At 41.3% G+C, this 25,767-nt stretch overlaps 1 protein-coding gene across 2 annotated transcripts in view; it reads right to left on the bottom strand.

Annotated features, from left to right (window-relative positions):
- SPIDR (scaffold protein involved in DNA repair) overlaps positions 1-25,767 on the bottom strand; it is a 330,087-nt gene that overhangs the window by 84,510 nt on the left and 219,810 nt on the right. For both annotated transcript variants that reach the window (XM_045004445.1, XM_045004444.1), the window contains exon 10: positions 24,104-24,378. In XM_045004445.1, the coding sequence (XP_044860380.1) occupies positions 24,104-24,378 (275 nt within the window). The remainder of the gene's footprint in view (positions 1-24,103; positions 24,379-25,767) is intronic.

Genomic DNA, 25,767 nt, shown 5'->3' on the forward strand with positions numbered 1-25,767 from the left:
GAGCTAGGCTGTTCTCAGTGGTGGCAGATAACAGAACAAGAAGCAATGGTCTCAAGTTGCAGTGGGGGAGGTCTAGGTTGGATATTAGGAAACACTATTTCACTAAGAGGGTGGTGAAGCACTGGAATGAGCTACTTAGGGAGGTGGTGGAATCTCCATCCTTAGAGGTTTTTAAGACCTGGCTTGACAAAGCCCTGGCTGGGGTGATTTAGTTGGTGTCGGTCCTGCTTTGAGCAGGGGATTGGAATAGATGACCTCCTGAGGTCTCTTCCAACCCAAATATTCTATGATTCTATGAATGTTTAAGAAAAGTTTTGTAAATGAGTTACAATAGTTCATGGATAAGGGACCCAATCTTATGGGGTTCCACAGGCTTCTGTATAGCTTATTTAGGTTAGTCTTTCTATCTACCCAATGGAACTCAGTGCTCAGTCTAGACGATACCATCAGAGATGCTTAGTTTTGAAGTTCTCAAACTGTGGATTTGTGTCTCCAGAGATAACATGTTGTTAACAGCAAAAATGTTTTTAATAAATAAATAATACTTAGAGGTGAGAAATAACAGACCTCAACTCTATTGTCCCTCTGCAAATTTGTGTACACAGAGTCAATCTCTTACAGCTCTCTAAAAGTGCAAAGTTTCAAAAAGTTCAATGAATAGAAGATTGTTGGGGGCAGAATAGATCTGGACAAGGAGAAGAAGTCTGGAGATAAAGGTGAGAAGCGAGGGACATATGTTTGTTTTGTTAAAATATTATATGTTTGCTGTTGAAGAAAAATATCCAGAATACTTAATATTGTTGTTTTAGTTAAATAAAACAATTTAAATGTCTGTCTGGTGACGTTCTCCTCCTAATACTGCATGGCAAGAAAATCCTCCAAATATTAATGATTAACCTGTTGAATTGGAGGTAGTTCACCTCCCAATGACTTCATAAATATCTGCTTCAATTACCTTTGGTAAATGAAATAACCAAACAATCAATCATTTTCTGATACAGTTGTAAAACTAATCTGAAAAGTTTTCAAAATAAAACACTGTTTAAAAATGTATAGTGTATACCTTCTAAAAATGAAACATACATCTATCTCTGAGTTGTGAAGAATATGTATTAAGGTTATAACAACCAACGAGAATGCACTTATGTAGAAAACCATGATTAAATCAAGTCTTCCTGACTAGTGATTTAAATAATGATTTAAATAAATTTGATTTAAATCAAATCTACTCTGTTCTGACGAAGGGATCTAGTCTCTCGGCTTCTTTGTTCCATGGAGTGGACCTAGGCTGGTGGAGCCTGTTTTGCTCCATGACCACCTGGAAGACGAGAGAGTTCAGGTTAGGGTGGGAGAACAAGTATTCTACCCACTTGGACAGCACAAAGTACTCATTCTCAGCCTTCTTCAGGGTCAGGGCACGGGTGTGCCACATAGATTTAGCAGGCTCCAATACAGCCTCACTGGTAGGGATCACCACCTTGGAAGGAACCATAGAATTGAGCATGTCCAGAAGTTTATGGGTGGAATACTGAACCTCCTCCACCGCGATCTGAAGGGTTTCTGCGAAGGTCCAAGGAAGTCCTGGTATTGGCTATAATCATCCTGGGAAGATGGAGTGGCTGGTGCCACTGCCTCGTCTGGATGTAAAGGAAATGCTGTTGGCAGCTCTGTCAATATTGGCTGTTCCAGCTCAGTGACATGCTCTGAGAGGGACTGAGGCTCTTCTCTTGGCGGCAATCTCTGTGGAACGTAGTGCTCAGGGTCCTCATAGGCTGGGGCCTGAAAGTACGGATCCCATGGACCCCAATATGGCCAGCAGCTAAGTTCATAAGGGTATGGAAGCAGGCCCTGGAGGTGTTACTGTGGGTTCCTAGATCCACAGTATAGGTTACAGGGATGCAGAAACCTCTGGTAAGCTCTGGAAGCCCTGTCCAGGCTAACCACTCATGCTTGTGCTGTCAGGGGAATTACTGGTACCATCTCCTGTTCATCCAAGGAGTTCTATAGGTGGAGTTGACTGCACTGCGTCTTGTAGCAGCAGAGCTGGACGCATACAATGGAAAATAGTGCCTAAATGGTGTTGGAGTGTCCACGTCACAGCTAATACTTGGGACCAATGCATGTGAGGTGATGATGGCTTTCGAGAGAACCGGTTCTTCAACTGTCTGAAAGGAATAGAAAGGATCGGTGATTCAAGATCAGTGTAAATCAGGGATCCGCAACCTTTGGCAAGCAGCCCGCCAGGGTAAGCCCCCTGGCAGGCCGGGCCAGTTTGTTTGCCTGCTGCGTCCACAGGTTCAGCTGATCGCAGCTCCCACTGGCCGCAGTTCACCGCTCCAGGCCAATGGGGGATGCGGAAAGTGGTGTGGGCTGAGGGATGTGCTGGCCGCCGCTTCCCACAGTCCGCATTGGCCTGAAACAGTGAACCACGACCAGTGGGAGCTGCAATTGGCCAAACCTGCAGAGGCGGCAGGTAAAGAAACCGGCCCGGCCTGCCAGGGAGCTTACCCTGGCGGGCCGCATGCCACAGGTTGCCGATCCCTGGTGTAAATCTTCAGGTCCTCAACAGGAGTGTAACAAGCTGGCTGGAGTTTTTGATATAGGCTGGTCCGACAGTGCAAGCTTGGATGCAGCACGGTACTCCCTACGTTGAAGGCGAATGTTCCTTCCTATCCTTCCTTGGTGTAAAGGACTGGTCTCATCTCCTTCATGGACAGTTTTGGAGTGCTAGATGCTCCCAATACCGTCGGTCGCAGTCCATATCCCCCATGAGCTCCAGATGCACCCATTCTGCAGATTTTCACTCAGTACTGAGGGGAGAGGATAGGCAGTCCTCTTAAAGGGCTTGTGTAGCTATTTGTCTCTCTTTTACCCTCCTCATGTCTCTATTTGAGTTTAATGGAGGATTCCGAGCTGGAGAACATCAGTTCATCAGCAGGGCTTCTGCTCTGAGCCTTCAGCAATGCAGAATAGGCTGCTTCCATTTGGCTACAGTTCTAACTACATTAGCTGGCAGCAGGAGAAGGCTGTTGTTCCAGAGGGGCTGGTGGTGGAAGGCTGGGTTCAGGAGATCATTGTAGGAGCCCAGCCCCAGCCTCTCTCTCTCCCTTCCCCACCCCCAGGACTTGAGTAGCTCCTGCCTCATGTAGTGCTCCCAGAGAGAGAGAGACTGCTGCTAGGGCTCACATGCAGGATCTGGGAATAATGTGGGAGATCCTGGCCTAGCTCTCTTTACATGTCCTGGGAGTTGGAAGAGCTCCTGACCCATGTGGTTCCTCCACAGGGGGCGATATGCTTGGTCTGAAAAGGGGAAGCCCAGCCAGACTCTCCCATTCCCTCCTGCCAGCTTCCAAGTATTCCCTGCACAGTGGCAGCTGCTGCCGCCGCCAAAGAAAACAAGGCACTTTCTACCTTGAGGGCATTCCCCCTGCCGAATATCAAAGATCTGGAGGTTCTCAAATAAAAGGTCACAAGAATCCTTTATAATGGAAAATGTTAGACTGCCTAAGTAGAGGAGTTGCTACCAACTCCCTGTACAATACACATACACTCACAAATTTGTTGTTACAATCTACATTAGCCTTTGCAGAGTTACCACACAATCTCACTGATGTAACTCTTTCTTATCCAGCCTCCTCCTACCTACTATTTTGTAACTTCCTTCATTGCATCATGTCTAAAAATCAGACTTTTTGGGGAAGGGACCATATTTTATTTGTACTGTGAGATGCCAACTACACTCTTGAATGCTCTAAAATAATGCTGATGAACCGAGAACTCTCAAGTAGAAATCAGGCATATTAGGGCATGTCTTCACTAGCAGTGTTAAAGCACAGCTATGGCAAGCGGCACCAGCTCTGGGAGAGAGCTCTCCCAGCGCTGTAAAAAACCACCTCCATGAGGGGAGTAGCTCCCAGTGCTGGTGCACTGTCTACACTGCCACTTTACAGCGCTGAAACTTGCAGCGCTGTAAAGTGGCAGTGTAGATAAGGTCTTAGAAAAGAGAGTGGAGGTAACTGTGTGGGGAAAAGAGTTCCAACTGCTCTCTGCATTTGAGCACTGTCTACTGAACCAGTACAAATAAAAAAGTGGCATCCTCTGCATTCTTAGAGTAATCACTTGTCTCAGAAAACTGAGAATGTCTCTACTTAACAAAATACAAATGTTTTGCCCTACTTTTCCACTTGGACATCTGAAGCAGACACTAGCCAGTGACATTGACAGCAGGCTGGTTGAGCACATGTGCACCTAAAGAGCCAGCCCCACCAGGTTTGCCAACCCTTCCTTGAAGCTGCCCAGTGAAACCCTAGGTCTCATCACAGCCTGATCCTTCCCCAAGATTCCCAAACCCTCCTAGGTATATTTACTTGACATACTACACCTATCCCACTGCAATGCCCTCCTCGTCTGCTAGTTGTCATAGTTGTATGCAGTGTTGCTGCAACTGTGCTGGTTCCAGGATATCAGAGAGAAGTGGTGGGTGAAGTAATATTTTCTACTGCAGTGGCTCTCAATCTTTTTCTCAACTTGGGTCACATATAAAGCTTTAGCTTGGTTCAGAACACAGTTATGTGCTAACCTATCACCTGGCACAGTGTTGCAACCAGGATAGGGAAGATCCATAGTGTAACCAGGTACCTTGATATGGTTGTATTTGTAGTACGGAAGTGCAGATGGGCTCGAAGAGCCACCTTATTTCAGTAAAATCCCAGATGTGGAGATCTGAATGAAGTGGCTGTCAGCTGTAACTGTTCTAATTGAAAAATCCATTAAAAAAGGACCTTAAAGATCAAAGTCTCATGGTTCTAGCGGCTCAAGAGATGACAGACTCAGAGCAACAAATTCAGGCTCTAGATTTGATCAACATGTCCAATGGAAAGGCTAAATAGGGCCAATGCCTCGAGGAAACAGATTACTAGGGGGTCAAGGCCTAACTCTGTTATGGTAGACTCTCTCTCTCAGATTTCACTGAAGCATGAATTCTGAGGACAGACTCAGGGTCTTTGCATAAATCAGTGCTGTGATCCAAAAGTGATAGATCAAACAGAACTTGCACCAATTTCAAAGGAAAAAAAACTTTTCCAAATCCAGTAATATGTGGCTTATGTCCCAGATCTTCTTGAGTGAGAACATCAACACCATTGGTGGAAAAAACATCTTTGCAAAAAGGCTTAACTTCTCATGCCACAATGTCATTGCTAGTATCTTTAGCTCATGAAGAAATGTCTCACAGCATGAGCACATACAGGACAACATGAGATCAATTATGGAGGATTGGGACCAAGGGCAAGGCCAGCTCTACAGTTTTCGCCGCCCCAAGCAGCGTGCCGAATTGCTGCCGGACGGCGGGGGCAGTCCGTGTGCCCTTAGGGCGGCAGGTACATTTCTGCGGCGGCGGCAATTCGTCTGCAGCTTCTATGTTTAGCTGAAACCACCGCGGATAGCTAAACATAGAAGCTGCTGGTGAATTGCCGCCACCGCGGAAATGCGCCTGCCGCCCTAAAGGCACACGGACTGCCCCCGCTGTCCGGTGGCAATTCGGCGCGCTGCTTGGGGCGGCGAAAACACAGGGACTGCCGCCCCTTGCAGATTGCCGCCCCAAGCACCAGCTTGGAATGCTGGTGCCTGGAGCCGGCCCTGACCAAGGGACATATGTACAGAAGACTAAGGTTCCTTCAGAATAAAAAGTTTTCCAGGGATTTAAGATATGGCTGCAAAAGAAAGGAAATGAAGTTTTAGATGAATGTCAACAAGGTCTATCAAAAATCTTCCTCCATTTTGGCACCCAGGATCAGCAAGATGATAGTCTAAAATGTTCTAGCCCAACTTAAGTGGTTTGTGCTTGATCTAAGGGGTCTGCAAAATAGCATGGAGGATGACTATATCAACTCTCCTTTAGTCCAAGAACATAATCAAAAGGATCTTCTAGCCACCATATGGCTAGCCATTTTGCAAGCTGAGAGATGAATAAGCCTTGAACCACAGCACAGGTATAACAGGAGGCCAGATCATATGGGGCTATTTTGTAGGAAAATCAGGATGCTTTCTCAACTGTACCTTCTGGGCACAGGCCATAAGTAAGGAACAAATACTGTTCACTTTCTTTTATAGGGTAATGATCTTTAATGGGTGCAGAAAATTTATCCCAACAGATTACAATGATTCAGTCTTCGGAGAGAACCAGATTTTTGCCTTAGTTACAGAAAGTATAGTTCAGCTTTGGGAATTGACAGTGTAAATTAGGCCACAGGAGCTGCTGAATAGCTTTTAATAAGGGCAATGTTTTGAGGGTGAAAAGGTATAGCATTATCAGCCTTCTCTTCCACAGTGAAGTGTAGCTACTATGTGACGTTGGCTGATGTAGTGAGCTGTATTCTGAGAAGATTGGGATGTTTTTGTACATATAAATAAACTATTACAGTGAACTTTCTGAGCCCCCCATTGACTCTGAAAACTCTATGTCTTACCACTAGCATCTGAGGCAATTCTTAACAGTGTAATGGAGGTGAGAGGAATGGCCCTTTCACCAAAAAAAACTTTCAGATTTCCTGTGAATGGAGGCAGAGTGACTGAGAGGGAGTGGAAGAACAGCAGCTATAGCCTGGAGAGCAGTGGTAGGCCTGCCTTTCTTAGGAGGGAGATGCTGGGGTGGGGGACACTCTTGGGATTAGCTGTTAGAACAGCTAGGTTAGCTTGTAAAAGGGACTGTTAATTCCACATCTCCTGCAGAAATGGTAGGCAGAGCAGAAACAAAATTTCTACTACTTCTTTGGGTTTCTGTGCTGTAATCTGGTTAAGAAGACTTGTCAGAGTTGGTGGGGGACCCTGAATTACATCGGGGAGAGAGGTTGGGTTGACAGGATTGTCAGAGACCACCTCAGTTGTGTTCCAAGGACAGCATTTCTTACCCCCTTGGTTTCTCTCTCTCTCTAAGTAGCTTTCTGTCTAGTTCTCTTTCAGAGGAGGAGTAAGGAAAAGTAAAAAGAGAGAGAAACTGGAAAGGATAATTGAGTTGTTATCCAAAATCTTTGGTCCAATAGCCAGTCCAAAATCTTTGGTCCAAAGCAACTAGATCAGCAGTTCAGACCGACGTATTCAAAACTTGCAGGAATATGACATATCCCTAACTCACTTTAAATGCCAAATAGAAAATACTTTATGCAGCTGCATACTAGCTGAGCCTTATTTAAAATAACTAAGTGCATTGTTTATAAAAATGTAATTGAATTCTGTAAGTCTTGTGTTTTGCTATGTTAAAGTTTTATACGAAGTCCCCTTGGATCCTGGAGAGTTCTAGTTCGTTAAAGAGACGCATACTGTTCTAATACATATTCTATGACAGCACAAACAGTTTTCATGTAAACACAGCCATGAACACCATGAGTAACAACTCTGTTTCCATCAGAAGCCCTTTTTCCTGCGTAAGAAGTCTGCACGCTAATAAATGTCCCATGCTAATGTTAACCAGATACAGCTGGCTCATAGCTATAAAAAGCATTAATGAAAACATAAATACGAACGTCTCCGCCCTCCTGAGCCAGTACGTCAAGGCTGCGCAAAAGCATCACTTTCCAAGTGCTCTGTGTGAATGAACTGGCTGCTCTGAACCAGCTTGGGCTGGTTCTCTGAAGTTTGTTTACTGAACGACGTGTGCAGAGAGACAGGCTGATCATGGGGGATGGAGGGGGAGAGACAAATCACATGATCAGCTGGCTCAGGCAGCCAGTTTTACTGACAGCCTTGAATGATGTGGTTTTTCAATAACAAATAGAATAAGGGGGACAGTAGTGTTTATAAACAAAAAATATTGAGCTATAAACAAAGATGTAACCATCTTTACCTGTGCTGAATACTATCTGATATTCTGAAATTTATTAATTTTAGCATATGCTTTACTATGCAATAAAAAGTCTAGATTCGGTGCATACAATGATATACTGCAAGATTAAAGAGAAGGGACCCATTATAGGTTTACCTCTTTGCTGTCTCTTTGCTTTTTTTAAATAACAGCACTTTTTTTTTAATTGTGCTAACATTATTTTAGTGAGCTTTATCATTTAAAAAAATGATAGAAAAAGGAACAGATACAAATTTAGCATGTACATACATGGAAAATAAAACCACATCTGTATTTCTATTTAATGCGAAAAAGGTGCAACATTAAGGTTGCAAATCTAGACATAATCAAATCAGGAAATTAAAATGTTATGGTACTGCAGGTAGCAATGGTAACAAGTACACTGCAAATATGTTAAGTATTCTTGATTATTATTTGGGCTGCAAACTGTTTACAGTATGTGTAATTATATTCGATTTAAAGTAAGCTAATGTTGGTATGAGAACTGTTACCTTATCATTGCAGAACTTGTGTGTGTTTCAGTGTGTATTGCTAGATTGTGACAAGCCCTCGGTGAGCATGCAAGAAGGGAGACTTACCTGCTGTGCCAGCCACCCTTTCAAAGGGTGTAGCAGGAACCAATCCAACCTGAATTCCCCCAATTCTTCCAAAAGCAGTTGTGTCTGCCCCCAAGAGCTCCTACTGGGTAAGGCAACACCTACGCCCCTTTACACAGTTTACCCTTAAAGCTACATTAACATATGTTTTGATTTCAATTTCCTTGTTTATTTCAAAAGATATAAACAAAAATGAACAGCGTTGCCAGATCTTGCAGTTTCACCATGAGTTTCAACTTCTGAAGTCTCATGAATACGTGAGAAGCTCAGCTTTCATGTTTTGGTTAAAAGTAATCTTCTATCCACGAGCTTGCAGAGAAAAGTTTGAGAATGTGATCCAAGTGTAACCTAAAGGTTCAAAAACCAGAAAGTAAATAAAAGGAACCCAATATGTAGTCTTATTTTAAAATATCTCATTTTTAAAGCCAACTTTTGGCTCTTGGTTTTTTGAGCACATGGGGCTAACTATACTGAAACAGCTGTGCAGAAAACCATCACAAAACAGCAGCAGCAAATGTGTCAACTCATTCGCTTTATTCCATCAAGATGTAACTTCAGAGGCTAGTTGGGACTCTCAAGTTGGGACACTGGACAAGGGCAGTTGTTTTTTTAAAATGTGTTAGTTAAGGTTAGCTAGGGTTTTCAAACATGACTGTCCTTGTCCACACTAAGGACTATAGCCATACCATTTAACATTATGTTTGTTAACATGTTTTCTAACAATGTATTTTCTCTTAGAGAAGCCCTAACACTATTCTATATCTAAGGGCTTGTCCACAGGAAGACTTAGGGTCTGAACGTACAGTGCACTAGCCTGCTTTACACTAAATTGCCAAATGGACCCTGCTACTACAAAGTTCCATAAAAAACAGCAGTAGGTCAAAGCAGATGGAGTGCATCTTACAAAGAAGGAGAAGAGCATCTTCAAGCACTGACTTGCCACGTTAGTGAGGAGGGCTTTAAACGGGGCAGGTGACAAAAGCCCACAGGCAAGTAAATAAAAAAAATGTGACCGTAACAGAGATGTTGGAGGGGACCTGGACAATTAGAATAGGGTCATAGGAGCAACAAGAAGGAAATCAGTGGGGGAAATCTGCCCAACATCTTACAAGTCTATGCACAAATGAAAGGAGAATGGAAGTATTAGTACATAAGTTCAATTATGGCATAACAGGCATTAAAGAGACTTGATGGGACAAGTCTTGTGACTGGAATATTGGTATAGCTCGTTCAGAAAGGACAGGCAGGGTAAAAAGGGAGGAGATGTTGCATTATATATCAAGAATGCATACACTTGTTCTGAGGCCCAGAAGGAGATGGGATGCAGACCAGCTGAAAGTCCCGGGGAAAACATAAAAGGGGTAAAAAAAACAGGGGTGACATCATGGTAGGGTTCTATTATAGACCACCACATCAGAAAGAGGATGTGAATGACAAATAACCAAAACACAAGACCTAGTAGTAATGGGGGAGTTTAACTTCCCAGGTATCTGTTGGAAAAATAATACAGCAAAACATAAAATTTCCAAGAAGCTCTTGGAATGTATTCAAGACAACTTTTTGTTCCAGAAAGTGGAGGCAGTAACCAGGCGGACAGTCATTTTAGACTTGATTCTAACCAACAGGGAGGAATTGGTAGTGAATCTGAAGGAGAAGGGCAATTTGGCTGATCATGATTCTAAGGATCTCATGATCCTAAGGAAAGGAAAGAATGAAAGAAGCAGACTAAGAATAATGGGCTTTAAAAAAATCAGACTTTAACAAACTCAGAAAACTGACATGGAAGGTTCCACGTGAAGAAAATCTAAGGGGAAAAGGAGTACAGGAGAAAGGGCAGTTTCTCAAGAAAACAATAAAGGCACAACTGCCAGCTATCCCAATGCGAAGGAAAGAGAGGAAGAATAATAATAGGTCAATGTGGCTCTATTAGAAGCTCTTGAAATGACCTGAAAATGAAAAAGGAATCCTACAAAAAGTGGAAACCTGGACAAACTGCTAAGGAGGAGCATATAAGAATACAACATGCATGCAGGAACAAAACCAGAAAAGCTAAGGGACAAAATGAGTTACATCTAGCAAGGAACATAAAAGGCACAAAGAAGAGATTCTTTAAATTCATTAGAAGCACGAGCAAGATGGAAGGAAGGAAAGTGTAGGTCCCCTACTTATCAAGGAAGGAGAGCTAATAACAGGTGACATCAAGAAAGCTGAAGTGTTTAATACCTATGTTTGCTTGAATAAAGACTGGGAGTGGATGGGTCATTACACAAAGTAAAACCTATTTCCCCATGCTAATTTTTTCCCCTACTGTTACTCATACCTTGTTGTCAACTGTTGGAAATGGGCCATCCTGATTATCACTACAAATGTTTTTTTTTTCTCCTGCTGATAATAGCCCACCTTAACTGATTACTCTCATTATAGTTAGTATGGCAACACCCAGTTTTTCATGTCCTCTGTGTATATATACACATCTTCAAACTGTATTTTCCACTGCATATATCCGATGAAGTGGGTTTTAGCCCACGAAAGCTTATGCTCAAATAAATTTGTTAGTCTCTAAGATGCCACAAGTACTCCTCGTTATTTTTCTTCAGTCATCACTAAAAAGATTCATGGCGTTCAGATACTCAACACATTTAATATTAATAACAAGGGGGAGGAATGCAAGCCAAAATAGGGGAAAAAACAAGAATATTTAAATAAATTAGGTGTATTCAGCAGGGCCTCATGTAATTCATCCTAGGATACTTAAGGAACTAGCTAAGGAATCTCAGAACTGTTAGCAATGATCTTTGAGAACTCCTGAAGGATGTGTGAGGTCCCAGAAGACTGGAGAAAGGCAAACAAATCTTTACCTATCTTTAAAAAGTGGAACAAAGAGGACCTGAGGAGCTATAGACTGGTCAGCCTAGCTTCAATACCTAGAAAAATACTGCAACAAATTTTTAAACAATCAATTTATAACACCTGGAGCACAATAAGGAAACAAGGAATAGCCAGCATGGATTTGTCAAAAACAAATCAAACCAAACCAACCTAATTTCCTTCTTTGACGGGGTTTCTGGCCTACTGTACAGGGAGAAAGCAGTAGATATAATATATCTTGATGCTAGTAAGGTTTTTGACACAGTCCCACATGACATTCTTATAAGCAAACTAGGGAAATGTGGTCTAGATGAAATTACCATAAAGTGGGTGCACAACTGATTGAAAAACCGTATCACTGATAACACTTCAAATATGTTAAGGGCTGCTATAAAGAGATCAGTGATCAATTGTTCTCCATGTCCCCTGAAGGTAGGACAAGAATTAATGAGTTTAATCTGCAGTAAGAGATATTTAGGTTAGATATTAGGAAAATCTTTCTAATTATAAGGGTAGTTAAACTCTGGAATAGGCTTTCAAGGGAGGTTGTGGAATCCCCATATTTGGAAGTTTTAAAAAACAGATTTGACAAACATCTGTCAGGGATGGTCCAGGTTTACTTGGTCCTGCTACAGTGCAGGAGGCTGGATTTGTCTTCTCGAGCTCCCTTCCAGTCCTACATTTCTATGACTCTATGAAAGCACACTAGGGAACTTTTAGTATGAGTTAGGAGGGGCCATTTGACTAGTTAGCACATGGCAGGCTAATCAGCTGTACATTTACACCCCAGCTTGCGACATACTAAGTTTCCATGTGGACAAGCAATAAACAATAAGCAATAAACATTCAATCGCAATCTGACTCAGGGTAGTTTTTAAAAGCACCGAGTTAAGTTCTGCACTCAGTTACATGAATACAACCCTGATCACATCAACGTTTACATATGTGTAGCTGACCAATTAAATCAACCCACTACAGTTATCCTATCCATCTCTTCCCCACCAAAATGTTTTTCCATCTCTTTTGCTATCACTCTTCCCAACCCAATGGGTTTGTTTATTTTTTAACAATCACAACACTCCACTGGCCTCAGTGAAGTTACTTGTTGTATACTGGTGTAAATGAGATCAGAATCAGACCCACTGATTTCCCTGATTTTGAGGGTGTTTACTTAAAAATTCTCTTTTCTCAAATTTTAAACACTACCAACTGAGTCCCTCAGCCCTGGCAGCTGGTCTCCTATTGCCGATATATTTAGACATTTAGTACTGAGCATAACTGCTGCAAGCAGCCTTTGTTGGTTCAGCCACTGTGCCAAGCAAACATGTATTTAGTATTAAATAGAAGTCCAGTGAGAAATGGAAATGACTTTTGCCAAGAAATGAGGTCCTGAATTCTTTAGTTAACAAGCTCTTATATTTTGTATTTAGGTTATTCTAAGGTGATTGATTAACCTGTGGTGCCATATAGAAGAGATGACATAAAAGTATTTTTGTTCCTAATGACCATATTCACATCCTGGCACTTTTTCCCTCTCATGTTGGATGGCGTGTTTAAAAATCTGGGCATCTGTTTGGGGGTAGGGAAAAAGCCTCACAACATGCGCATTGATCTAAAAAAGCAAAAACATCTGCTACAGTCATGAGTGAATCATATCTAAATTCAATCGCGAACCCTGGTGTTGATAAGTGCCCTGTTCACTCACAAAAGTACTCCAGTGCAGGAACTACATGGATTCAAGGGACATTAATGGACAGACACACAAAAAATGAAAGGTACACCACACTACGATAGTGACAGGTTTCAGAGTAGCAGCCGTGTTAGTCTGTATCCGCAAAAAAAAAACAGGAGTACTTGTGTTAATTCATCCCTAGTTCACTCTGTTGGACTGGGAAGAAACCTATAGATCTAATAAATTCTGTAGTAAGCACTGAGATAGTAAAGTCTTTTGACTATATTAAGACCCTATCATACAGAACCAAAACGTCAAAAGTCCTGTCATTATGCAATAGAAAAATCTTTAAGAGGAACCAAGCCCACTCCACTTACAATCTGTATAGTTTGAAGACATCACTGTGTCAGTTTAAAAGAAAAATTGCTGTGAATTATTTGCATTCAATCTTAACCTCAAGTGCTTCTAATATAGGTCATTCAGAGAAGCGTGTACTGCAGCCAAATTTAGGCCTCAAATCAAACACCTAAAACTCAGAGTTATAAAAACATTTAAAATCTTTGTCAGTTTTTCAGAGAAGTGCAAATCACTTCCTTTTTCTTTCCACAGAAGTACGTAACAGCAGCAGCAAATAATCCCTTTTAACCCCATACAACTATATATACATTGCAAAATTTGTTAAATAGTAAATTCGTATTTATTTACTGCAGTAGTTTTCCCACACATAACTTACATCATTTTGAGGTATGTGCTTGTCTACACACACACAAAGCTGCAATTATGATTCTATTCGGGAGGGTGGGGGGAGGAGGAGTTAAGACACTGACTGAAATGAGTTTGGTCCATATTGGATATCTGGCCACACCATTAAACAATGACACAGTTTTGGAAGGCTGGAAGTTTCTGTCTAGGAGAAACACAGATGTAGAACACCAGGAATTATAACAAATCAGGACTGAAGTGAACCGATAGAGGTAGAGAGGAAATCTTAATGATCACTAAAATCACATATTATAGCGCATAAGAAAGGGAGTAAGATAAGAACTAAGATAGACCTTACGAAGGACCATTCTTTTCTATTCTTATATCTTCTCAATGATCCTTATCTTTTACACCAGTTTATTAGTGTATAGTGCACAGGATATCCCACCCTTCAGAAGTTGAAAAATCTGAGGATCTATATTATTATTTAGATTGTAAATAGCCCTGCACACTATAGCACTAACACATAAGAAGACACAATGTTTAGAACCTAAAGGCCCTCTTTTCACGCAAAAGTATTCCCAATGATATGAAGGACACTATTTAACATGATGAAAATTGGTGGTTGGAACTAAATTAGACAAATATATAAGTAAATCAGCACAATGTGGCAGAAGAAGGGGAAGTGGAAAGAGTGGGGTGACAGTACAAAAAGATATCAGGTTATACAGGGGTGGGATTTTGATGGATGCACAAAAGAATGGGCATTTCAAATATGGCCACAAAAGTCCCACTATGAATATGGATAAGTGTAAAGTCATTATAATTTGTAGCCTAAAATATGCTTATTCTTATTCAACCAATGAATATGAATTTTCTTCTTCACTGCAACATCAAAGGCTAAAGAGAGGAAAGTAGAATTGGCTGTGTAAAGCCCTGCCATGTCAGACTCTCCAGTCTGGCCTGATTATATCAAAACTCTCTGAATGTAGACACTAATGAATGTTCTTACATTTTTAACTCTGTCCCTAAAAAAATAAAATAAAATGAATTGAGTCCAGTCGAGTAAGATTAAGAGGGCTAAAGCCATGTTCCTATTTTCTCTCCAATGTGTCTCTAGTCGTTATTTTCAAATTATGGCTCCTCTGGGCCTGACGATGACCAATTTTAAAAAGTTAATATAGGTGGTCTTCACTCAGGCAAGCCTCTCATTATAGATCAACTTACAAAGACTTTTTTTCAGAACAGGCCTCTAATTTTGCACGTAAAATCATTTGTACAAACAGTGTTTACACAATTCAAGCAAAAATGTAATTGCATGTACAAATTCCAGGCAACATATTTGGAACCATTTAGAGTCTCGCCCAACTATTAACTCTCTATCGCGGTATTTATAATGCATTTATCACCTCTGTATCTGAGATTCTTGCCTTCTGCACCACAGTAGAAGGATAACAAATTCCAGAGACACAAACTGGCTTTTATAAAAGTTTTGGAGAGCTGCTCCAGCATGACTAAAACACTGCCTCCAGGTCAGCCTCAAGTCATGTATTTGGGTGAGGGGTAGGGGTAAAAACACACATGGAAGATTGCTGCATTCAGCACCGTCAGCCACACAACTTCCAAAGACACAAAATTCAAGGGGAAGAGAGGTCAAAAACAAGGGGGAAAATTCCATACCTTTTACGTAGACCATCTTGGAACAATTCTTGACAAACAACAGATGCTGGAAAATTACTATCCCTAGTTTAAACTACAATCTGAGAACAGTGACTGCACATACCTTGATCTTTGATCTAGGGCTGGAAAATTACCTTTGCAAGTTGCCCGCTTTCTACTCCCAAAACTGATTTTCTACCACTAGATAACACATGGGGAATAACAATATTACTTTTATATTTCTTCTGTATCAGGGATTGGCAACCTTTGCGAAGTGGTGTCCTAAGTCTTCATTAATTTAAGATTTTGCGTGCCAGACCGGCAGCGCAGGTGGCAGACGGAACGCCAGACCGGCAGCAGGCTGAGCGGCTCAGCCCGCTGCTGGTCTGGAATTCCGTCCACCGGCCCCTACCAGCCGGGGTCCTGGCCACCGGCCCCACTCAGCTCACTGCCGGCCCAGGTTCTGTCCATCCAGGCCGGCAGTGGGCTGAGCGGGGCCGACAGCAGGGACCCCGGCTAGCAGGGGGCCGGCGGCCGGAACCCCAGACCGGCAGTGGGCTGAGCTGCTCAGCCTGCTGCTGGTCTGGGGTTCCGTAATTCAGGCCGGCAGCGGGCTAAGTGGGGTCAGCAGCTGGGACCCCGGCTGGCAGCAGCATGCCACTAAAAATCAGCCTGCGTGCCGCCTTTGGCGCACATGCCGGAGGTTGCCGACCCCTGTTCTATATTCTTTCCGGAATCATTAGGTTTTTCATACTTGGTGCACAGACATAAAACTGGGCGGGGGACGGGGGAAGAGGAGTGGAGGGAAGAGGGGAGGGAGAAAAGACAGGGAGAATGACAAGATGTTCATATGCTACAAAGTTTCCTTAACTACAGGTTGTGATTCAATTTAGGCCTTGTCTACACTACAAAATTAGGAGGCTTTTACTATGTCGGTGGTGTGAAAAATCCACACCCCTGACCAGTGTTGTAAAGTTGACTTAAGTCCAGATGTAGACAGCTCTAGGTCGAAGGAAGAATTCTTCTGTTGACTTAGCTGCTTTACCTATGCTGACAGGAGAATCCCTCCCGTCGACATAGGTAGTGTCTACACTGAAGTGCTACAGCAGTACAGTTGTGCCGCTGTAGCATTTTAAGCATAGGTAAGCCCTTAGTGTTGTATGCGTTTCAGTGCGGGAGGGGGAGAGGATGGAGAAGGGAGTGATTACAATGTAGGTGGTGGTGAATACAGAATTGTGCATAATGGTAGTTCCATGAGAAACAGTGAGTGAGCTAGCAAACATGCATGTATATAATAATGGGAAAACTACAGATTAGTAGGAATTCTACTGTTTCTTGAACAAAGTATTAATCTTCAGAGGGAGTTACTTTCTAGCTGTGTACTTATAGGGCTGCCACCACTGTATGAAAAGCTGGACTAGGGCCAGGCATTCAAGGTGACGTGCAAGTGGGACGCCAGTAAACAATTCCTCCCCAGGGGCAGCTTCACCCAAATTGCCAACTGGAGGTTCATCTACAGGGCCCAGCTCAACTGTATCCCACTGAACGGAGCCGTCCACCATGGGAATCGGGACAAGCGATGCAGGAAGTGCAGCTATACCAATGAGACTCTACCCCATGTCCTGGGTAGCTGAAAGCCCCATTCCAGAGATTGGCAGCTGCAACACGCCATCCAAGATTGCCTGGCCAGAGCCATCCCCCCACCCGTGGGGAAGGTGGCCTTAAACTCCACCCTCCCCAGAACTGACAGCCAACTGCGACTGGACATCATCACCACGAATGTGGACTGGAAGATGATCATCATGGTGGACATCACAGCACCATTTGAGAACAGGACTCCGGCCTTCCACAATGTCCGAACTTGAAAGGTAGAGAAATATGCCCCTCTGGCCGAAACCTTGAGAGCTAAGGTCCAGACACACGCACTGTTCCTTGAGAGCTAAGGTCAAGACACATGCACTGATCATCAGAACCGTAGGCGGATGGGACCCCAGTAATGAGTGAGTGCTGAGAGAATATGGAATCGGTCAATGCTACACTTGGCTGATGCAGCAACTCATGGTGCTGGAGGCCACCAGGTGGTCGAGAGACATCTACATAGAACACAACACTGGACATCGGCAATACCAGCAGGGATGAGCTGGAGTGCCGATGAGAAGCGCAGTCAGGAAAATAGCACATACAATCTATGAGGAAAGTATTTTCTAAATGGACAACCAAACTAATTCTCAATTATTGAGGAACAATCTCCACTCATTGATATATTTTGCTTTCTACAACCAAATCTCCTTACAACTTTTTATGAGTGATGTACCCGAGTATTCGGATTCTAATATTTAAACTGTATTGTTAAATCTATTCACCTAAATTTGGGTTATTGCTGATTATGTACTGTATGTATCATATGACTTTTAAAAACTAACTTTGTATTTGTGTATAATCTAAGCACTATACCCAGATGCAGAGACACTCTTTTCCCAACCTATTTATTATATAATTATTTTTAACATTAGGTTTAATAAAAATTTTAAATCTGAACACGCTGAAATGGAGTGTGATTCTTCTGAAGAACTAGTGAGTGATCAAAGGTTCCATCAGCCCTTCCCCCTCCCACACACACACACCCATCACCCTCCTGCCCCCCTCCCCACACACAGTTGGACAGCTAGTAATTGTCATTTCTGATAATTTCCTTGCCAGAAGGATCGGTACCCTTTACACGTGTGCTTTTTACTGACCACCACGCACTTGGGACTTTTCTTGCACACCAGCTAGTCTACTACATTTCTGACACAATATAGAGACAAAGACAACTTCTATCATTTTATTAGTTGTTATACCCAGTGCTGGATTTGAAAAGAATGGCAAGTTTTTGTTCTTCTGCAACACATTTATTAGATAATACCTCTTTTACCCTCCACTTCACTGTTTACCTAACATAGGAATAAGATTCTGTGTTTAGCATTGAAAAATAAACTGTAATGTAAAATTAACAATGTCTACACATAAACCACTAGAGCAGCACAACTACACCACTGCAGTTGCACTGCTTCAGTGAAGACACTACCTACACCAATGGGAGGGGTTCTCGTGTCAGGATGGGTACTCCACTTCCCCAAGAGGCAGTAGCTAGGTTGACAGGAGAATTCTCCCATTGACCTAGTGCTGTCTTCACTAGGCAATTAGGTTGGTTTAACTGTGTGGCTTAGGGTGTGGATTTTTCACACCTCAGAGCAACAGTTATGCCAAGTTAATTTCCTAGTATAGACCACGCCAGAGTGTTGTGAAGGAGTAGCACTGGAAGGAGTTGAAGTTCCATCGATCAAACTTTATAATCAGCACCTGGGAGGCAGCTTTTCAGGAGTGAGTTTGGGGAGGGATGTACGGGGAATCGATGGCAGAAAATATATTATAATTTAATGTCTCAGCCAGACAGTGAGATGCCAAAGCTGGACTCCCAGAAAGCAAACGGTCTCTTTCTTCTCTATTTCAAATCCCCATTGGTCAGTCAGTTGCTGTGATCAGGGCAATGCTTTCCCTATAGAAGGGGCAAAGAAGGGTTGGTGAGAGTGAACAATCCTACTGTGAAGGACACTAAGGCCTGGTTTACACTTAAAAATTAAATCAACCCAACTATGTTGCTCAGGGCTGTGAAAAATTTCATGCCCTGGGCACCATAGTTAGGTCAACCTAATCCCCAGCATAGACATGGCCAGGTTGGTGGAAAAATTCTTCCGTCAATCTAGCTACCGCCTCTCAGAGAGATTTAATTACACTGACAGAAAAACCCCGTCTGTTGATGTAGGAAGCATCTGCATTACAGCATACAGTGGTGTAGATGCAACACTGCAACTGTAATACTTGTACTATAGACATAACTTTACTCAGAGAAAGAAAGAAAAGCAGAAGCGAGTTATTAGTCCTTGAACTGCAGTGGATATGTTTTCTCAAACTGCTTAGGGAACTATTAAAAGCCTTTCAAACAGCAATTAGACAACTTTACAAGAATATTAAAAGCACATATCTTTGCTCACAAGAAGCAGCTGAAAAGAGGAAATCAGGGAAAATGTTCTAGTTTATGAATTGCAGTGAAGAGCCTTCAGTTACCTATTTCCTGTTTACTTCCCACTTGAAAAATTGTACCCCAGAAATCCAATGCAATTAAAAATCCATCATACATTTTAGAACACACTGTTGAGAAATGTTTTGTTGAAAAAATGACTGGAATGCTGTAAACAGAATAAAGTCGGCCACAAAAGAAAACGTTTTGACAGATGCTAACATCTGTGAGCATAGATCTTTAAATGACTCTCCTTTCCATCTCAGACCTTTTTCACATTAAAAACATACTAATTTTAAAAAGGCCTTTTATACCTCAAGATGAGATTTTCCTTAAGTTAGACACTATGACTTACCTAAACACCACCAGCTGCTAGAAATGTTAACTGTAGCATTTGATCCATAATGCAACTGTGTTTGCACTAAAACAAATTGGAATGAGAATGTCCTAAGACCGCAAGAGGGAAGAAGGGAAAGAAGAAAGATGATCCTGATAGAGTTTACAAATCAGTTTCAGAGGACTGGCGCAGGTCACTAGATCCCTTCTACCTGGCATTACATAGGCATACACTGTGCAGAAACTCACAACAACCTGCTGGGAAACAAACAATCCCAGCAGACATGGCTGTAGTTTTTTTGCTGCCCTAGTCAAAATGGAAATGTAGATTACCCCCATTCCCCTATTTATACAAACAAACACTTGGCTTTCCCTAATTATTTGCTTCTCTGGGGTCCTGCTTGAATGGTGGAGTCAGCTCTGGCTGCTTCTCAAGGCCCTGACAAGAAAAGTGACTAGAAAACAAAAAATAGAGAGAAAGAATAAAAGGACTATTCATTACTGAAAGGGAAAAAAGGGTTACATACCTTTTTTTAAAATGTATACATTCTGAGAATAGAATATTATTGTAAGCTAGAATTTTAACATTCAGGTGGGAAGTAGGTCAGGACATATGCCAAAAGAAGCGAATGAAAAATTCCTATATTCACACACAAAGATTTTAAAATGTGGATACACAGCCATAACTAGCACTGTTCTCTTTTAAAAGTTACTAAGCTTTTCATCAATAGGCCACATCCTTTTTCCAACCCCAAATCTTTTGAGCTCTTGGATTGGTTAATTATCCAGTAACCTTTCAAACTTTGAGTATTGGTCACACTAACTACTACATATGATTCCTGTCCTTTAAGAATAAAACTGACCAACTACATTTTCCTGAACTCAAGTAGCCCACTCACAAGATCATACTGGCAAGAACAAAATCCAAATTATACACTGCTTGATACCACAAACACAAAATACAAGGCTGACTCAGCAAATCAGGCATCTCATCAGTAGAAGGCTCCTTAACACAAAGGGTGTCTTTCTTTCTTTCTTTCTTTCTTTTCCTTTTTTTTTGTATTTTCTTACCAATTAGGCTCTCTCCAAAAGAGTTGAAAAGAGTAATGTTAGATGGAAAAGTTTTTGGCTTACACCTGTGCTCCACACCTTCTTCTAGGGATGGGCTGAATCCATTCAGGCAAACCACCCCATAATTCTCCAGACAGATGCCTCTAAGCAAATGTAAAGCAATTTAATTGAGAATCAACTTTACATGATTTGTAAAAGCTACTCTCTCACCAAGAGGGGAGAACAGCAGCAATATGTATGCCAGACAATAATGGGAAAGAAAAAGAATCATGGCAAGGCACATTTCTTCCTTTACCTGCTCGCTAAGCATGTATAGTACATCTTCAAGAGAAGTGCATTACTAGAGGGAATGGCAAATATAGTGTTTTTTAAGTGTCCTGGAAAATGCCCAGAACCCCAAATTTCATAGATTGATAGATGTTAGAGATGCAAAAGACCTATTAGGTCATCTAGTCCATTTGCCTACCAGTAAAGGATTGCACTTTACTGTAGGTACAAATTATATAAGTACCTATGCAGTAGCTATATAAAGGTAGGTATTACAGTTTTTAGTACTTCGTCCATTTACATTACACTAGCAACAGTTTTTGAAATTTTTCTTAAGAGAAAATTCCAAAATATTCCACAATTTGTAAATATTTTTGTAGAATTTAGGTGCCCAGAACTAAACACTATATTCCAGATGCAAATCCAGCACAACCAGGCAGACAACCAGGATTAACATCTCCTTGCTCCATATTTTATTTTCTGCTTCTTTTCATTTTACTGCCTTTTTTAAGAAAATGTTTCTCTATTGCAGTGACATTTAGATGCTATAACAATAAGAAAACTGTAAAACAGTCTGTCAGAAACAGCTTAAATCAATAAACTGTTGGGCTGCCCTGATACTTAGTTCAAACTTTTGTATACAAATTAAAGACTTCTGCTCACTCATATTCTCTCATAAGCTATACATCTTGTTTCCATGACAAACATTTTAGGTAAAGAATTGGCAGCTGGTTTAGGGGATGGTAACTTGTGACAGGAAATGAAGGAGCTCATTAGCTTTGTGAGGAAGTGATCCAACCAGGTCACTTTAAAGATGATGAGCATGAAAGTTTCTGATGTAGAAGGAAGTTTCTTATGGCTGATACAGGTCAGGATCACTTCTCAGCTGAAATGCTTGCAAAAATTCTAAGGCACTATCGATGGCTTAGTTTAATTACTGTATACGAGACAGCTTATCTAAAGCTGTAGGGAGTATTTAGAAACCCAGAACCCTATGTTCTCTGCTTGTATAACCATTTATCCAGTTCTGAACTGAGGGGTTTAATGTCCAAAGTCAAAAGGATCTATTTTTATTTCAAGTTTGATGTAAAAATACAATCTGAGATTTGTGTGTGGTTTCACCCCACTCCTGTGAAGGTTGTAGACCAAAGACTATCTGGAATTGTGTTCATGGATGCAATTTTTTGTTTGTTTGTTTAAACATTGAAACTGAAAAGGAGGGGACGGAGTTAGGATTTTAGACCATAATCGAGCTAAATTATGGAGTGATAATAGCCACTCCATAGTTAAAATTGCAAATGGTTTCAATTTCAGCCCAATTTCAGCCCCTTCTTTAAAATCTATGAAGAAAGAAACATAGGCAGGTTGTTTTTTTGCTGATACAGAATTTTTCTATCATTTTTCTGTAATAGTGGACACAAAGTGCATTCATTTAACACAGTTTTTAAAGTGGCTTCAGTTAAACCTGTGAAACTTGAGCATATGGATGAGCCCTAAGAACACTGGAATACTCATGACCCTGTCGAGGTTTGTTGAGTGGCTGATGATCCAGTTTTAGTTCTGTGGGAAAAAATAAGCCTCTTAAGGCTTGTGGAGAAAGATTAGGGATTGACTGGCCTCTGTAGAGCATCATAAGGCTTGCAGAGAAATGAGGTTGAGGACTTTCTATAAGTTTTTGAGGCTAGTGGGGTGCTCACAAGCCTTCTATCACCTACAGGGATGTGATTGGAAGTATCCCCAGTGAAGGCCCTAAGGCTTGAAGGGTCCCTCATGAGCCTCCTTCGGCTCCCCAGGGGATCTGAGGCAGTTATCCATGTACAGCGACACTCTTATGCATCTCCAAAATTCTGCAAGGACTTCCTGAGGTCTTGAAAAGTATATACACTCAAAACTCTGATACATGCCTGCAACCTTAACTTAACCTTAATAAAGCTTTTTGTAGGAGAACAAAATTTAATGTATTTGCTGTATAAAGTTTCAACTCAATATGATTTGAAAGTGCTAAGATATAAACCCCCCCAAAAGTGGGATTTAATAAAAATCATGGTGGTCATAATCACAGACACTCATTTTATTTCATTCTTTTCCAATTCTGCATTGCACTTGTAGGATCAAAACAATGAGAACGAAAAGTTGCAGCAGTAGTCAGTATTGTTGGCATCAAGAGGGAACTGCATCTGGCATGTCTTCTGCACTGGAAAGGTGAGATCCCATTGTGACTCTCCTACACTGCAGATACTAACAACATTCCATTTGCAGGAGGCAAAGGAAGAAACAGAAGAGACTGAAAATGCTGGTCTAAGCCTCTAGATGTTGCAGGCCTTGTGTACACTGGAGATTTTTGCACGGATCCTGATGTAACTGTGCAGTACAAATAATTTTTCACACTGTGCACTAAGGGTGAAATGCTGGTCCCACTGAAGTCAATGGAAGTTTTGCTACTGACTTCAGTAGGGCCAGACTTCACCAGAGGGTTGTACTGGTGCAGCTACATCAGTGTAAAATCCCCATTTTAGACAAACCCTCAGTTTCTCCACCTCTAAATTAAAGCTAATTTTTCTTTCCTGTTTCATAAGGGTGTTATAAGAGGATCAATTAATTATTTGTCAAGTGCTTTAAAGACTGAAATAGTTAGGTAACTATTAGGTAACCAAATTAGTAGCTGTACAGTGCAACTCATGTAATAATATAAGACAGGAACATAATCATCACCTATTTTAAATTAGCATCCAGTCACTCATTTTTCAACTTTCTGCCAGTAGTTCTTGGTGCAGCAAAGGAATCTTAGGCAAGAGGTCAGGTCGTCCCCTCCCTCAGGTAACATCAGTGGTGCTCTGCACTGTGCCTATTAAGGAGGTGTAATATTATTACAACTAGAACACTAGGCCTTGCTTAATATATTTAGCCAGTGTTAGCTAAGGGCATCACAATGCCAGACCCAACTTCCCCTCTCTCTTTTGTTTCCCTAATATTATAACCCCACCAGACCAGTTTGCAAGTGTTTTATTACTCACCTAACATTTGGCAGATCCAAATTTAAGATTGGTGTTGCATAACGAATTGGGTTATTTCCTTGAAGCTGACATCTGAAACCCTCTCTTGAAGGCAGATAATATGCCCTTTGGACAACCACTTGTACCTGCACTTCCTTCCACCCCGCTGCTCCCTGGCTTTCCACAACTTCTAGGAGAGAGTCATTTGGGGCACTGAGTGCAAAGGGATGTAGTTTGGACTCAGGGTTGCTGTTAGTCTGTACAGTCTTTGGTGTAATCGTATTGGTACAAGCAACCTGGTAAAGACAAAGGCATAAACTAAATTACTTTATGGACTATGAAACCATGTAGTGACACAAAGTAAAATTCAACAAGATTCATTATTGAAAAGCACCACAAGATTATTTGCAAAGTATTTAGTATATATAAACTGTAATTTCCACACATGGCCAGCTTTAATCTAAGATTTTAAATAAATGCACAAGAAACCCTACAGTTCAGCACACAGTGGTCTCCTGTATAACTATTGCCTTGGATTAAACAAATTCTGTTCATGTGAGACAAGGGTGACTGTAGGGGGAAGAAAGAATTGGCATTAGTATTTAATCACCATTTTATGTTTTACTTAATTCTTGGTAGTTCTAATTATTACTTGCTTTTAAATTGTAGCATTAGCCTTCAAAATTGACTTTTGTCTTTCAGAGGTATTAAAAAAACGCCGCTCATTGGGGGTGGAAGTATTTTGTCAACAGGAGAGCTGACAAACAGCGGCTACACAGTGTGCCTTTTAGCCACACGGCTGTAGTAATACAGCCCTGTCACTAAAAGCTGCATAGTGTAGACTTGGCTGAGTCTTTGCTGATTCTGAATTTTTGCACTGATGTAGCTAAATCAAAGTACTTGCAACCAATACAAACTCCACTGTAGATGCACTGCATCAGTGTATAAAGATATTTGCAGCTCTGCAGAAAAGCTATGCTGATACAAAAATACTCCATGTAAACAAGGTTGAAACAGTGAGCTTTTTAGTTGACATATAAAAGAAAGTGTTTTTGTTTTTGTATAAGTTTGTTTGTTGGGTTTGGTTTTGCAAAACCAAAACCAAGGATGGTTTGGATACAGGCCCCATTTTTTCTGAACCCTCCAAAATGTAGGAGTGTGAGTAAATTATTCTGGTTTTGGCACATCTATAGTGGAAATAGGTTAAAAATGTGAAGTCAGCTTAGGCTTTGATTTGATATATCTAACCTTTTCATTCCCAGGCCTAAAAAGAGGGATCAGATATGATGGGAATGGTGAAAGCTTTGCAAGGGAGTCATCTGAAACTCTGGCCAAGATTTTCAAAAGTGACAAGTTATTTTCGGTGCCTCCATTTTTGGTTGTCCAACAAAATACCTTAAAGGGGTCTGATTTTCAGAAACTGCTAGACATTCACTCTCTATCAGCCAGGCCTTTTTAAAGTGTCCAAAGTTGAGGTACCCACAACCACTAGTCATTTTTAAAATCTCGACCTTATTTCTATTAAAGGCAATCATTGGTGTTTTAAAGAAAGGACACAAGAGGAACGGGAAGAAGGCTCAAAGATGGGAGTATAGAAAGGAAACATCCAAGTTTATTAAGAAAATAGTAATTATTTAAAATGAGACTGGGTACTGAGCTACAAAGAATAAATGTGAATCAATGAA

Source organism: Mauremys mutica, chromosome 2, assembly GCF_020497125.1.
Source record: "Mauremys mutica isolate MM-2020 ecotype Southern chromosome 2, ASM2049712v1, whole genome shotgun sequence".
Lineage (NCBI taxonomy): Eukaryota > Metazoa > Chordata > Testudines > Geoemydidae > Mauremys > Mauremys mutica.